The sequence below is a fragment of the Catharus ustulatus genome, chromosome 3 (genome assembly GCF_009819885.2).
Source record: "Catharus ustulatus isolate bCatUst1 chromosome 3, bCatUst1.pri.v2, whole genome shotgun sequence".
Lineage (NCBI taxonomy): Eukaryota > Metazoa > Chordata > Aves > Passeriformes > Turdidae > Catharus > Catharus ustulatus.
Window position 1 is genome coordinate 34,001,315 of NC_046223.1, and position 14,169 is coordinate 34,015,483.

General features: G+C 41.0%; 1 protein-coding gene across 4 annotated transcripts in view; it reads left to right on the top strand.

Moving 5' to 3' along the window:
* Positions 1–14,169, top strand: part of SDCCAG8 (SHH signaling and ciliogenesis regulator SDCCAG8) — a 107,170-nt gene that overhangs the window by 88,015 nt on the left and 4,986 nt on the right. For all 4 annotated transcript variants that reach the window (XM_033054280.2, XM_033054278.2, XM_033054277.2 and 1 more), the window contains exon 17: positions 12,640–12,766. In XM_033054280.2, the coding sequence (XP_032910171.1) occupies positions 12,640–12,766 (127 nt within the window). The remainder of the gene's footprint in view (positions 1–12,639; positions 12,767–14,169) is intronic.

Sequence of the window (14,169 nt, forward strand, 5' to 3'; positions counted from 1 at the left end):
GATGGACTTCTATTGGCCTGGCCTTCTATTTCTGAAATTGTGTTTCTGATGTTTACACGAACTCTTACTGAAAGGAGGACAGCACTGGAAGCTGCTGGGGAGGGATTGGGATGGGGTGAGGGAGCCTGTGAGACAGCTCTCCAAGCAAACTTTCCTCTGGAACTGCAGTCACAACTGATGTGCACAGAGATACCAAATGTGGTCACAGACAATTGGTTTTGTTCAGGAGACATCCTGCTAGGTTGATTATTGCTTTTTTTATCCAAAGCAATGCAGTGGATAACATAGACATTTTTCAACCCTAAGTGCTACTGAGTTACTAGGATCTTTCAGGAAAATGCAAAGACACACATAGACACTCCTCAGCTAGGAAAATAAAGGAAGTGAGTATGTGCAATCGTATAATTGCAAATAATTTTCTCATCTCCCAGAGTCCTCTAGGATTGGAGCAAGTGGGCCAAGCCTGGGCATTAATACCTGAAATGGTTATTGAAATGAAATGAAAATTGGTTAATATCAGAAATATGGATGAAACATAGAAAGTCAGAAGAGAATAACTCAAGAAGCTGGGGAGGGGTTTTTTGGTTTCATTATATATATTTTTGCATAATTGCATAGTTTGTAAATTTTGAATATTATGCATAAAACTAACTGAAATCTTAATCTGTAGTTATAAATATTTCTTGTTACTGTAAATACCCTCTATACAGTTCTTTATTATAACTGGAAAATCAAGGCCTATCAAATTTAAACTGAGCTAAATTGCTACATCATTGAATACATTGCCACATTTTAAATTTTGAAATACAATTGTGTTTTGAACTTCTGTCATCTTTTTCTTAAGAAAAAGGGAGAAAAAATGTAATTATTAGAGGAGAAAGTGTCTTTTAAATTTTGGTTTTGTATAAAACTATTCAAAATAATGTTGATGAAATTTTAAATAGCCTTGAGACAGAGAGTACTAGGGGAAAGGAAAGCATGAGCCTTAAACAAACAACTTGGAAATGTAATATTGTCCTCAAAAATGCTGGTTTCAACCAAACCTTTAACATTGGTCGGCTCTTACTGTGAGGATAGGACGCAGTCTCTCCATCATTTGTGTAGGAACTCTTAACTCCTGAATAGCTGAGGGGGAAAACAGTTTGTTCACTGTGTAGTTGAACACAAGCATTCCCATATTGTAGGGAAAACTGTTTTTGTGAAGGCAAAGGAACGTTCTGTGCACATTGCAATGGAGACTTGGTGCAGAGAGACTGTTTGGAGCAAATACATGTTTAGTTTCTGTTCTGGAAAATTGGTAGAACAGACACATGTGCTGCATGTTCCTGTGCTCCACAGTGCTTCACAGAATTGCAGGAACAATACATGTGAGCAGCATTTGAGGTAGAAATGTTATCTTTTATCTCTTTGATGTCTTATTTTAGTGATGCAGGAAAAGTTTGAGGAAATAGTGTTTCTGAACAAAAGGTGCTACAAATTGTCAGCAGACAGAACTGCAAAATCGTGTAGTCTGTCATATATTTCTATCTCTGCCTGTCCTTCGGTAACTAAGGTGGTTATTCATCACAGAGTGGTCAGTGGGAGTTTTATAGGAACATTTATTTATAATTTCTAGATTCTATTTTTTTTTTTTTAACATTTCAGGCTCCAAAGTGTGTATTTTCTTTTCTGTTATAGACCATTATGTCATAAACTGACAAATGATAACTCAATAGAAAATTATTTTTGCAGCCTGTCTTCCTTGGCATCTGGATTCTAAAGAGATAACCTGGATGCCTGCATGCCAGTGCAACCAAGATTTTTATGGTGTCAATAATCTTTGCTCATCACACCAAAAAAATCAGTGTCAGTGTATTCCTGCAGAGTCATTAGCATACAAACTCACTCTGCTTGCTTAACAAAGCATGGTTTGGTGTATTATAGTTTCATAGTCTGCTTGTCTGATTCACCTCTGACAAAAGCAAAGAGCAAATTCGGCCCCTTCCTCAGTGGCACCCTAATGTGGGAAATAAATCTTCGGGCATAAGGTCTGAATGGCAGTCATTTAAATAATTCAAATGCAGCGATCATTTTGCCAATGTGCCTTTAATTTCTTTGTTTTGTTTCTCTGTATTTCCCAAATCACTGAGAGACAAATGATCTTCTGCGACAATCTATATTTTTAAAATATCTAGAGCTAAAAAATCCCCGTCCTCTTTAAATGCAGTTTAATTGGTTACATGTAAAATAATTATTTGCTCTCTCTTTTGTGGTGTGGAGGGGGGAGTTGGAGGGGAGAAGTAACATACAAGCAGATGTGCTGCTAGATCTACAGGCTTCTGCCAACCATATGGCATCTTAAAGAAAGATGGTTGGAGCGTCTGGATTAGCAAAGAGTCGGGATGGAAAGCCATGTGTCGTGTTGGTACAGGCAGTTGTTTTAGCTCTCTGTAAAAGGCTTCAGGAGATTGTGTAATGGAACAAATGGTACTGCAAGCCTAGTAACAGCCTTACCGCTGCTGGAGAGGCAATTGGCCCCCAGGCGAGTACTGCTTCATCCTTGCTTGTTGGTTTTTTGTGAAGGATTTTTAGATCGTTATTATGTGTTCTTCTTTTAATGTACAGGAAACTTGGGAGATGTAATTCTGAACTTTATACTTGAAAGAGAGCTATTGTGTGCTTAGGATTTTTTCACACTCTCATTTTTTATAATGAAAACATACAGTTCCCTTCTCTTTGAAATGAAAAGCTCGTGCCCCTCTGCAAATTTCCCGCATCCTTCATGAACACTTTGAGACATCAGTTCACTGAATTTGGAGCTGTTGCCCAGATTTTGGGGAAAAACTGCTCTCTCTAGGATTTGCTTAGTTAAAAAGAGTGGGGCTATTGTGCTTGTGGCTATAATGTACCAGCTTGGCATTTGTATTCTGTTTGACAAGGTGCTCTTTATGCAAACAAGAGGCCTGCTTCTGTTAAAGGCAGAACTCTGTTAGTTTTTAGCAACACAGAACTGGGCATTTCATGGGGTTTTGTGTGCTTTACAGGAGTCTGCAGTTCACATTGCAGCTCATGGGAGTTACTCTGGATCAGGATGAAAGCTATTGTATCCAGATCTGTAACAGAAATAGATTTTAGTCATTTCTCTACTGTCACACAATAGACCTCTAAATTCCTGTGTATGTTTCGATGAAATCAGGCCTCTTAGTAGACCTGTAAATGCAGTTTTTTCTCCTTGATAACATTTGTTTCAAAGGAAAATAAATCCTGATGCTGCAGTACAGAAGTTCAATAATTAGGATTATTTTATTTGAAGAGATTTTAAGTACATTGTGATCCCAGTATCATTATTTTTATGTAAGGAGATAACATGAGGGACACCCAGACATTCATTTGTAGGTAAATACTTGCTGAGCAGGTAATGTTATGGTTTCAGAGACATTAGAAACAAACCATTAACTGCAGAAGCATCTTCCCTACTGAGAATCTTTGCTGAAAAATGCACTATCTTAAACTGGGACAAATGCTGCTCTAATATAGCCTAGATTCACAATAATTTAAAAGTAAAATTACAATTACCGCTCTTTTTTGTCTTTAATTTTTTTCATGCTCTCCAGAAGGCTCCTTATCTGGAGCTTAGGAAACAGCAGTACTCAGCTTAATCTGCAGTTTAGTTACAGCAGTGCACGCTTTTTCCTGAGCTGCCTGCATGCCCCCCTGCTCAAGCCTGCATATGTTGCTCAACACTGATCAAAAGTAGCCTCCCTCGGGAGAGAGGCTTGGGTTCATTTTGTCGGCCTGTTCATTACCTCGCCTCAGCCAAGGCTGAGCCAGGTGTGAGGTGGACAGTTGTCCACCAGGAGTGGTGCCAAGACCACCAGCATCTCCCTGGAAGGCTCTTGTGATGGCTGCTGAGGAGAGCAGAGTTGGACCAGTGAGCCCCAGCAGGGACCTTGGGCTCTCTTGGGGCACCTGCTGAGCTTTCTCTGCCTTTCAGAAACCCCGGCTGCTTTCTGCCCCATGTTCATGTGTGAGTTCACCAACAGAAAAACGTGCGTTTTCTCTGGGCTTCCCTTGTAAGAAATTTTAGGTAATGATGTCTTTGTGCTGCAAAAAGAGTGTAAGAGGTTGCCTCATCTACAGAGACAGTAATTGACTGATCGCAGGTGGATCTTTTGTTCTCATTTTGCAAATGTGTTTGTCTTCTCTATCCCTACTTAAAAGAAAAAAACCCATGGTTTATTTTTGGCAAAGAGACACAGCTTTGTGTTCTTAATTTACTACTAGTGATTTAAGGCAGTTAAATTTCATTTATGTAAGTGAGAATGTTCAATTTCCTAAAGCATATCAAGATTTCTAAGCTTACTGTTTAGATCTTTGCTTCATAAAAGTTACCACTGCTTACCACTGAAAGATGAGAACATGGGGAAGGATGGGAAAAGCATAATGTACCTAACAAAACTAAGCAATACCTTTTGATGTAATCCAAGAGGAAAAGTATTCTTCTGGTATAGTTACACTGAACGTGTGTCAAGAAAGCTATTAACATTTATTTCAACTTGTAGCAAATAGAAAACTGATCGTTTTGCTAGAATTTTTTACTACCATTGAAATGTGGTGGCAAGAAGAGTCTGTGCATGCACATGCACAGTTGTGGACAGAAGAATCCTTCTACTGGAAGGTACTGCTGGTCTAACCAAGCTGGGATGTCAGTGCAGGGTCCAGTGACCGCTGACTGATGTGCTGAACTGTGACATGGGAGAGCCAGGCTGGAGACCCCTTTGTGCTCATTTTGTGTGGCATTGCTGATAGCCCTGTGCTGCTATTGCAGGGACTCTAGAGCTGCTATTCTCATCCACAAGCTAAGCTGCTGTCACCAGAGAGGCATAATTGACCCTTTGCATGGCTGTGATCTGGGTGTGTTGATACTTATCTCCAAACTGCCTGGTTGCTGTCATATCCTTTATTGTGGAGGGGTTAATGGTTTTCCTGAAGATAACTGTAATGATATTTGCCTCTAAAACAGCTGTAAAATTCCCTTATTTCATAGCAATGAATAAGTTCACCTTGCAGTAAATTAAAGCACAGTTGGACTAATGCACATATAAATTACAAAATAGCCACTCTCTTACAGAGAGTGTAATACTGTCTATAATGTACTAATACATTTTTAAGATGTATTTTCTGTGAAATGCTTCCCTTCAGTGTTGCTAAGCAATTGCAGGTTTCACTAACTTCACGTGCAGTTTCACTGCTTAAAATGTAGTCCAAAACAAAACACCAAGTGGACTCTCTATTCACAAGAGCTGAGCTTCATGAAGGTGGGTTGGCAATACTGCTCAGATTCTCCAGCTCTTCTCATTTTTCTAAAAAACTTTTGGTTTCTCAAGATGAAGCTGCTTTCCTCTCAGTCCTTTTCAAGGCAAAATTACCTTGCCATTTTCCCTGTCTTTAGTCTTCCATGTTACACCCTCCATGGTGTCTCCTTGATGCTGTGTCTCCCTTCAGTCTCAGCAGAACTGGTTTATGGGTGTATTGGGGAATGTGGGGAGATTGGGGCTGGTCCCAGGTGGTACAGCCCTGCTCCAAGATGCTGTGTTGCGTGCCAGCAGCAGCTCCCTGTGAGGTGGGAGCTGGCTTGCTTGGCCAGCCAGCACAAACAGAGGCTGACCCCTCCTCAGGTCCCTTGGGTGTATCCACGCATGTCTTGAGCACAGATCTTTCTTATCTCTCACGCACATCCTAGGCTCCTCTGCCCACCTTGACCTCCTGCCCAGCCATTCCTTAGATCCTTACTCTGATGTGCCCCTATATTCCCTTTTGTTTCCTAGGAAGAGTAAGTCTGGGAATTAGAGCTGTAATAGGAGGGGAGTGGGCCGAGCTTGGGCTAAACTCTCAAATGGAAGCAATCTGCTCTTCATGGATGGAGAGCAACGGGCCCTTGTATGTAAGGCATCTGTCTGAGTATACTGCACAGGAAAAATTGTCTGTCACCAATATAATCCATATTCCTCCTTTTCTGTGTCACAAGCATAAAACTAAACTCTGTATAAATTCTACAACTATCGTTAGTTTGACTGTGATTTATGCAAACCACAATTACCCTCTGTGAACCCAGAAAAATAAACAGATGTGTATTGCCTGCCAGAGCTTAAAGGCAAAATAATTTGTTTGAAATGAACTGGAAGGAGGGGCACCTCTAGAGTGGAAAATAAGGGTAATGGGGATTAAGCAACAAAACTAACAAGTGACACCTCCATAGATATTTAACACTTTGTGTTTGATATTTTTAGAGTTTATTTTTGTAGTGGTCAAACTATGCGCTATAGCAGCCTTAAGATTGTGCTGCAGAACAGTTTTGAAGGAGTGTGATACATAGTCCTTAAACTTGGAAAGACTCCCTTGCACATAACCAAATGGAGAAGGACGTACCCAGCACTATTGGCTTCTCATCTGCAAGGTCACTAGTGAGAAATGTTTTCCCTTTCAAACACAGGTATTGATAGCTAGAGAGGTAAACAGGAGCTTTATGTTCAGTACCTCAGTGCCTGCAGCCCTTGCTGGTTGCAGCCAGGATCTGGGCTCGGTGAGGCCAGCAGGGCTGAACCCAAAGCTGTTCTGTTTGCTTGCAATTGTGACTGTCAGAACAACTGAAGCAGTTGTAGCTCAGCTGCACTGCCCTTTCTAGCGGTAGTTTTTTTTAATTAAGACAATATCTGACAAAGTAAATTAACAGAAGCTGATGCTTTTAGCAGGTTTTTTTGCTTCAAATGCCTGATGTCAGCTTGGGCCACATGTACATTCTGCACATGCCATGGGATAGAAAAAGTGAAGACTTCTTTTTCAATTCTCTGCTGCCTGCCCAGACACCACATGTACTGTCTGTTACATGTCGCTTCTGATGAGGTTCATGCTGGGAATTTATTTTAAAGGCAAAGTATTTGAGAAAGAAAGAGTTCAGATTGGGCAGGTTGCATTAAAAATTCTCAGTGTCTCCAGCATCTTGAATACAGTGATGGCTTTATGTAGACACCAGCTAGCAGTTTGTACAGGTTCAGGTTCTTCTGGTAATAAATGAAATAAGATGAATTGGAGTAAGCAGTAGGGGAAATTGAGCACGTTTTTATAAAAAGTAAAACAGCCACAAAAATTGTTGCAACTAGTGACACAAGCACAGGAAAATTATGTCAGTAATACAAATATATATCTTGTAAACATGAGGAGACCACTTTTGAAACCTTAGTGTGTCTCCTACCATTATGACTGAGAAATTGTGCAAAATCTGTTCTGTCTGGCACATAACAAAATTAGAGAGGTGAACATCTTAAAAAAAAACAAAAAAAAAGTGGATTCTGAATTTAGAATTCAGTATATTTCAGTAAATTCTGCAACATTGTCTGCTTCAAGCCCTGCCACCCTTTTTTTTCCCCTAAAGTTTTCCCTAAATTACTAGCTTGAATGATCTGGAAAATTCTTTTACTTCATACTTGTCAACTGAAAACATAAAATAGTAACCAGAACTATTTCTTCTCTATAGCAAACTCTGATGCAGAGTTCATGTTTCTATCAAAGGTCTTACTATTTTGTATTCATTTAAAGGAGAAAAGGCCTCATCTTCAGCCAGGGGATTCGGACACAAATAGACATTAGTGAAGCTTTCACCCATATCTTTTCCAGCCTGCTGTACACTCTCTTTCATTGTTTCCTTCCTGTCAAAACCCAGTGGGGCTAAAAGTGGCCATCACAGCAGTGAAGCCCAGCTGCTACACCCCCCTACTGAAAAGCAGGCTGATAATGTTCTCTTCAGCATGTTAGACATGAGCTATTAGAAGCCCAGGAATAGATTCAGGCTCAGGTTTCCTACATGATCTATTTGTTTAACCTGGTGGGCCAGCTGTGGAAGTGAAGACATATTCTAATAGTCAGTGGTGACATCTGAAACAAAGGGGAAGCTCCTATGTAGACTTTTAATTAAACCCTATTTGCAAGTGTTGATGTGGCATGCAAAAATTTTTATCTTATTGGAGATTATTACTATAGACACCTTAAAAGTATGTGCAAAAATTGAGAATGTCTGTAGTAAAAGGGAATTCAGATGTTACCCAATAGATATAAATAATAAAATTTTTAAAAAAAGAAGACTGATTGATATGAAGCCACCTGGGTCAAGGGGTTCATGGTGAAATGTGGACATTTGCTTCTTAGGTGTCCGATTCCAAACTGTGCAAGGGATATTAACTTCTAGTTGCCATCTGTTAACATCAGTTGAATGACTTTGTTCTGCTTGTAGCGTGGGCAAGTGCTTACCTTACTGAGCTAGAAGTGGTATAGATCTGCTCTGCCTGAGCAAATGACAGTCTTGACCTTTTTGTGGCAACAGAAGTCTGATAGGGATCCCAGAGGGTGGGAAATTCCATGGAATTTTAATATGCCCTGAACTGTGTCCCTGTGTTGTGTTAGAAGTCAGGACTTCCAGTGTGACAGAAATGAGGAGGTTTATTCACTACCCTTAGTTCCCTACTCACTGTTAGAGGGTGGCTTTTTGGTCTGTCTGTTTTTCCTCTCATGCTTTATGCTTCTTCATTTCATTAACACGAAAAAGGTGCATCATAGTGTTTTGCTTTTGAAGCCAGATGGGAGAATGCAGTTTAAGAATGGGTTGTATGTATAGGTATTCCTGTTTAAATTTTGGGAGCATGTGAGGGCTTCTCTGAGATTCTTATCACTTAAGGTTGTTTCAATGCACTGATCTATGGGTCAAGATCTTAAGTAAACAGTAATTTAGGACACTAGTGAAACTTTAGGGTTTCATTTACTATTTGTCTACCTTTCTGAATCCACAGACTATTAATTTTTTTAGCTCAAAATTTACTGTGTAAATTTAAAAGTGCTGTAAACAGTGAATATGCAAGCTTCTCACATGAGTACTAATTTTGTTACTTTTAATTTCCTAGTTGTTCACAGAGCTGATTCAAGATACAAAGAGGTAGTGAACATAAATTTTTCTGCCTTAATGAAAACAACAAGATCACTTCTGCTATGAAAAGGGAAGACAGAAATGTAACAGAGTTGAGGTGGAAAGAAAGCAGAGGAGACCTGTACTGCCATGCCCACAAGAGGAGTGGGGAGTGACAGCAGCTGGGGCAGTTGTGGCTGCAGAAACAAGCTCACCATGAGCACCAGCCGTGCACCTTAACTCTTTGATGGCAGCAAGTCTGGCACCAAGATCAGCATATAGGCCAGGCAAGCCTGATCACTGATTTTTATTCAGCAGGAGATGACCTTAGATAGTTCCTGACACAGAGAGATCAGGCACTAAGTGTGGTCACCATAGTGATCACAATTCAGCTGCATCTCTGCAGTGTGGCAGAGGTCTCCAACAAGGTCTTTGGTTTTCTCACTCAGAACCAGGAACCACCTCTAATCACTGTATCCCCCACAGGCATATGAGCAATGCAGGAGCAACCTTAGAAACTCACAGCTTGACACTGTTACCTTGGTAGGACAAATGCCTTTTAAAGGCAGTTTGCTGCACAGTGATGTATGCTCATGGTGTTGGGTTTTGGTCATTTTAGGGGGCAGCAGGAGTCAGGCCCAGCACCCCCTCACCCACAGAGAGGTGGCCCTGGTGCTGGTGGCCCCCTGTGTGGCTGGTGGCCCAGTCCTTGCCATGAGGTGCCTGAGGGTCGCAGCACCCACTGCTGGGGTGGTGGGCTGGCTGTGTTACCATGGCAGCTGGCAGATGGGGGGCTTCAGCCGGGGCAGCGGGGAGGCAGCCGCAGCAGCACGCTGGCCGAGCTGCTCAACAACAGCCCTTTGAGCACTGACAGCTCCACTCTGGCTGGCCAGAAGTAGTTATCAGATTACTTGTATTAAAACCTAATTAAGATGTGTGCCAGTAAATGCAGCATGATTATTGGATTTGGTGATTTAGCTGCTGCAGGTTGCTGCAATCCAATCACGCCATTTCAGCAAATCCAGCTCCGTGGAGTAAAGTGAAAACGTTTTACATCGGTAACCTGACTATGCTGGAAGAGTAAATAACCTTTTAATGCCTCTAGTGTGTCAAGGACTGACTGATACCCACTGCAGGCTGAATGGGTACTGCCCACAGACCTTTGCATATTAATTTCCTTCAAATCAACATTAAAACCCAGAGGAGGGCTGACAGGTTATATCAGCTTTTACCTTCATTGCAGATTGCCTGTGGATTAATGGGCCTGAGTCCCGCAGGGCAGGGAGCTTGCAGCCAATCTTGTGGGTGCCCCTGGTTTAGCAATGTGTTGTTACAGAAAATAAAGCAGCCTTCGTTTTTATCTGTAGACCACACTTAAGGAGAAGTGCGACATGGTGGGTGCTAATACAGCTTTGTGGTGTTGGATGCAGTGGAAGTTTATTCTGCAGGTGGAATTCACCTTGGTGCCAAAGCTCTGCTTTGTGTTTGATGTTTCACCTCATTTCTATAGGGTCTTGCTTGCAGTGATTGTCTAGCCACAGCTGTCAAAATATAGCAAAACCCTATCCCTTTTCACCTCGTTTTTGGACAGTTTGGGGTATGGCCTAGTCTCAGATCCAGGTTTCACTGCCTTGTGAAGTCTTCTGCATGTTGTAACTGCACAGAAAAGCAAGGTAGGTTGGAGCCATTCTAATATAAAGCTGCCTATGGGTTCCAAGTACTGAAAATCAGAGCAAAACATTTACCTTGAAGCATTCACTTGGCTTGTGATACCTCAGTTGTGTTCTTCTGTGGAACCACTCATCTCATGAAACTCTCTTGCCTCCATGTAGAAATAGGGATTTCAGTTTAAAGTGGTTAATGGGAAATTATTTGAAGGGTATTGTTATTACTACTGATTGGGAACTTCCTCCTTAGTGCCAGGTTTGTCCTGTAGATAGTCCGAAGGTCATACGGTTCAAGAGCTAAGTTTTCACCTTGTGCCTTGAAGTAATATGGCAAAGCATGGAGTCAGTCTCTGTCCTTCAACATGGGCAGGCCAAGGGGGAGCAGCTGCATGCCATCCCAAATGGACATTTCTTGCCATTTGCTGGGAAAATTATCTCATTTAGACAGGAGAGTGAAGACACAGTGGACACTCAGATGCTCAGGACTCAGTACATTTGCCTAGTAGGTGGTGTTGCCAAAGTGAACGTGGCGACCGTGCAACCTCCCTCACTCATATTAGCAAAATGTGCAGAAGGTTCTGTCACCCAGTTGTAAAAATGATGGCAGGCATCGATGTGCAGTTGTAACATATGGGAAGTACAGTGAATGTGGGTGGAGCTGTTCATTTCTCATCTTGAATCATTTACGAGATCAGCAGGCAGGCCAGATACAATGCATATGGGAATGTGTGGCTGTGCTGCACATGTCACACGTAATAGCAGATACTGTGAGAGGGCCCAGAGCCTGTCCTCGGGAGCTAAACGCGCCCAAGCAGGCTGGGAGTCCCAGTGTGTGGACCGAGGGCCAGCTTGGCAGCAGTTTTGGAAGAGCAGACTGGCAGACAGAATTTGGGAATTCACAGATCCAGATCTGTACTGACTAGAACTGCACCCTTTTCATTCATTGTGGCCCAGAATTGTAGTTTGGAATGTTATTAAACCTGTAGTCAAGCACTGGGGATACAGATGATAAAGGTAAAGTTGTAGCCTGCTGGTCAAACCCAGCTCAGTGCCTTTATCATCTTTCTCCCTCTGCTCAAGGAGCCAATCTAAATGTAGCACTGGGTGGTGAAGTTACAAGCAGAAAAGTGTAATTTTAGTTTTTCCATAATTGAAGACTTTTCCATTTACAGCAGTTTATTTGAAAGGACATAAATCTTCACAATAGAACACACTAGGGCTTGTGTCCAGTAATATTTTTGAAATTTACATGGGCTACTTGTGATTACCTACTAAAAATATTGTTCTGATGTAAAAATCACATGAGTTGAAAATTACTTCTGACTGGATGCTAGGAGTAATAAACAGTCACTGGAGAAATAACAAGTGATACTTGCTATCATGATTAAAGAAATAAATATGCAGAAGGCCTCTGCATATTTCTTCTGATACCCTCTGTTTTGCAGCCCTGATGAGGAGGACCTTTGGAATGATGGGCTCTTTACATCTTTCCCCGGGAATCCCTGTTACATTGTTAAAGGATCTATGCTGACATGTTTAATTAACACTAAGCTTATTTGAAATAAGTGCTATATTCTGTAATGAGTTTTGGACATTGACCAGCCTGCAAAGTGCAGTGGACAGAAAACAGAAGTTTCTGTCACTTCAGGTCCAGTTTGTCAGGGAATTTGGATATTTGGTTTTATAATCTGGGCTGCAAGTGTGTGTTTCAAGAAGACAGTTACTGAAGCAGTTAGAGTGTTGCTCTTGCTTAGCTACAGGTGTCAGGATGCAGTCCTGCAGCCTTTACTGATGTCACAGCAGCGCAGATTTGCTGTCATGTCTTCATAAAGCTTCTAAATTAAAAGTGCAGACCTTTAAAAGTGCTAATTTAAAGTGTGAAAATACATTTAATGTCCATCCTAGAAGTAATACTTTAATGTCAGCCCAACCACCAGCCTGAACTCTGGGCTCTGGGCACTGCCACCACCAGTGCAAACATCAAAGCTTCTTCCGTGAACTCCAGATGTTCTGCAACCCTTTTATCTATTTCTTTTCCAGATTACAGCAGCTTGACAAGCACTGCCAGGCCACTGCCCAGCAGTTAGTGGAGTTGCTCAACAAACAGAATCAGCTCTTCAAAGAGAAGCACCTGCTTACAGAAGAGGTGCAGTTTCTGCGAACACAGGTACTGTGCCAAAAGAAAAGAAACTCTGAGGGGAATATTCTGCAGCTTTAGCAGAGAAATCTGCCAGCAGTCTGATTTCAGCTGCTGGATTTTGATGCTGTTGTTATTTTAAATAGAACATTACCTTATAAAATAATAAAATAAAAATTCATGCAGTTGGAAAGAGACAGGTAGCTGAAACTGACTCTCACTTAAATCTAAACTAAATAAAAAAAGTGTTTTGAAGTGACAATTAAAAAAGCAGAAGTTATTCTCAGTGACAGTTCCTAGCTTTCTTATCTGAAGATTTCTGTGTTGCTTTTTCAGAGAAAAGGGAAATCTGTTCTTTAACATCATTAATGTTTAAACAGTAACTTGATGTTGATAATTGCTTGGAGGTTTTACTGCCATTTGTCAGACTAAAGTAGTTCCATCACTTCGTGATTTTTTTTATTTTTATTTTTAAAAGCATCTTTTGTCTTTTTTTGCTGCTCAGTGACCACTCATGGTGAGACTCTTGGGATTATCCTGTGCAGAGCCACTTTGATGATCCCAGCGGGTCTCTTTCAACTTGAGATGTTCTGTAATTCATGCACCCAAATGCTAATGGTGGATGTACAATCAATCTTGCCTGAGCATTGCTTCTCCAGCAGGTCTGCTTGTTGCTTCCTGTGGTCCCTAGGAAGCTGTGGCTTCTTATGGGCTGTTCTGACTTTTATGTTTTGGCCACTCTTCTTTGGGCAGTAAGTGCATTGGAAATAAGGGAGAAGACTGCAGGGCTGTGTTTTGTCTTTTTCTTTCTTTCTTTCTCTTTTTTTTCAGAAAAAGGAAGAGAACTAATAAGCACAGAATGAGGTTTTCAGGAAAACTATCAGATAATCAAACTCAAGATTGAAGTAGTGTATTTACTCAGTCACAAAGCAAATTATAATGCTTTCTAACTTTCAAACTCCTGAGTTTGCCCAGGATAGCTGGAGTTGGCTTAACATGGTAACAAAGGACATTCAGTGTAGGAAATTTAGTCTAGTAGCACACCTAGAAGTAAACAGAACATGGACTGGCTTAGAACTTTAAAGTACTTAAATCATACTATTTTTGTAGGCTTTTTATCTGTAGAAGTCAGTAAATGTTTAACCTAGGAGAATAAAATCCATACTTTGTTAAGCCCCTAATCATGCCCATGTGTTTGGTTTTACAGGACTTCCTGTTCTAGTAGACAAACTCAGTGGCTTATGAAAGTGTAAGGTTTATCAGCATATAGTAACTACTGGCAAATTTTAGGGCAATCATAGTGTTCTCTCTGTAAAGGAGGTTAAGGAGGTGGTTGTTCTCAAAACAAATTAGAATTTCTGCTTTAAGAAAAGCACTCTTGCAAATGTGAAGATGGTCCTTTACATGGTCCACAGGGATTTTGTTATTGATAG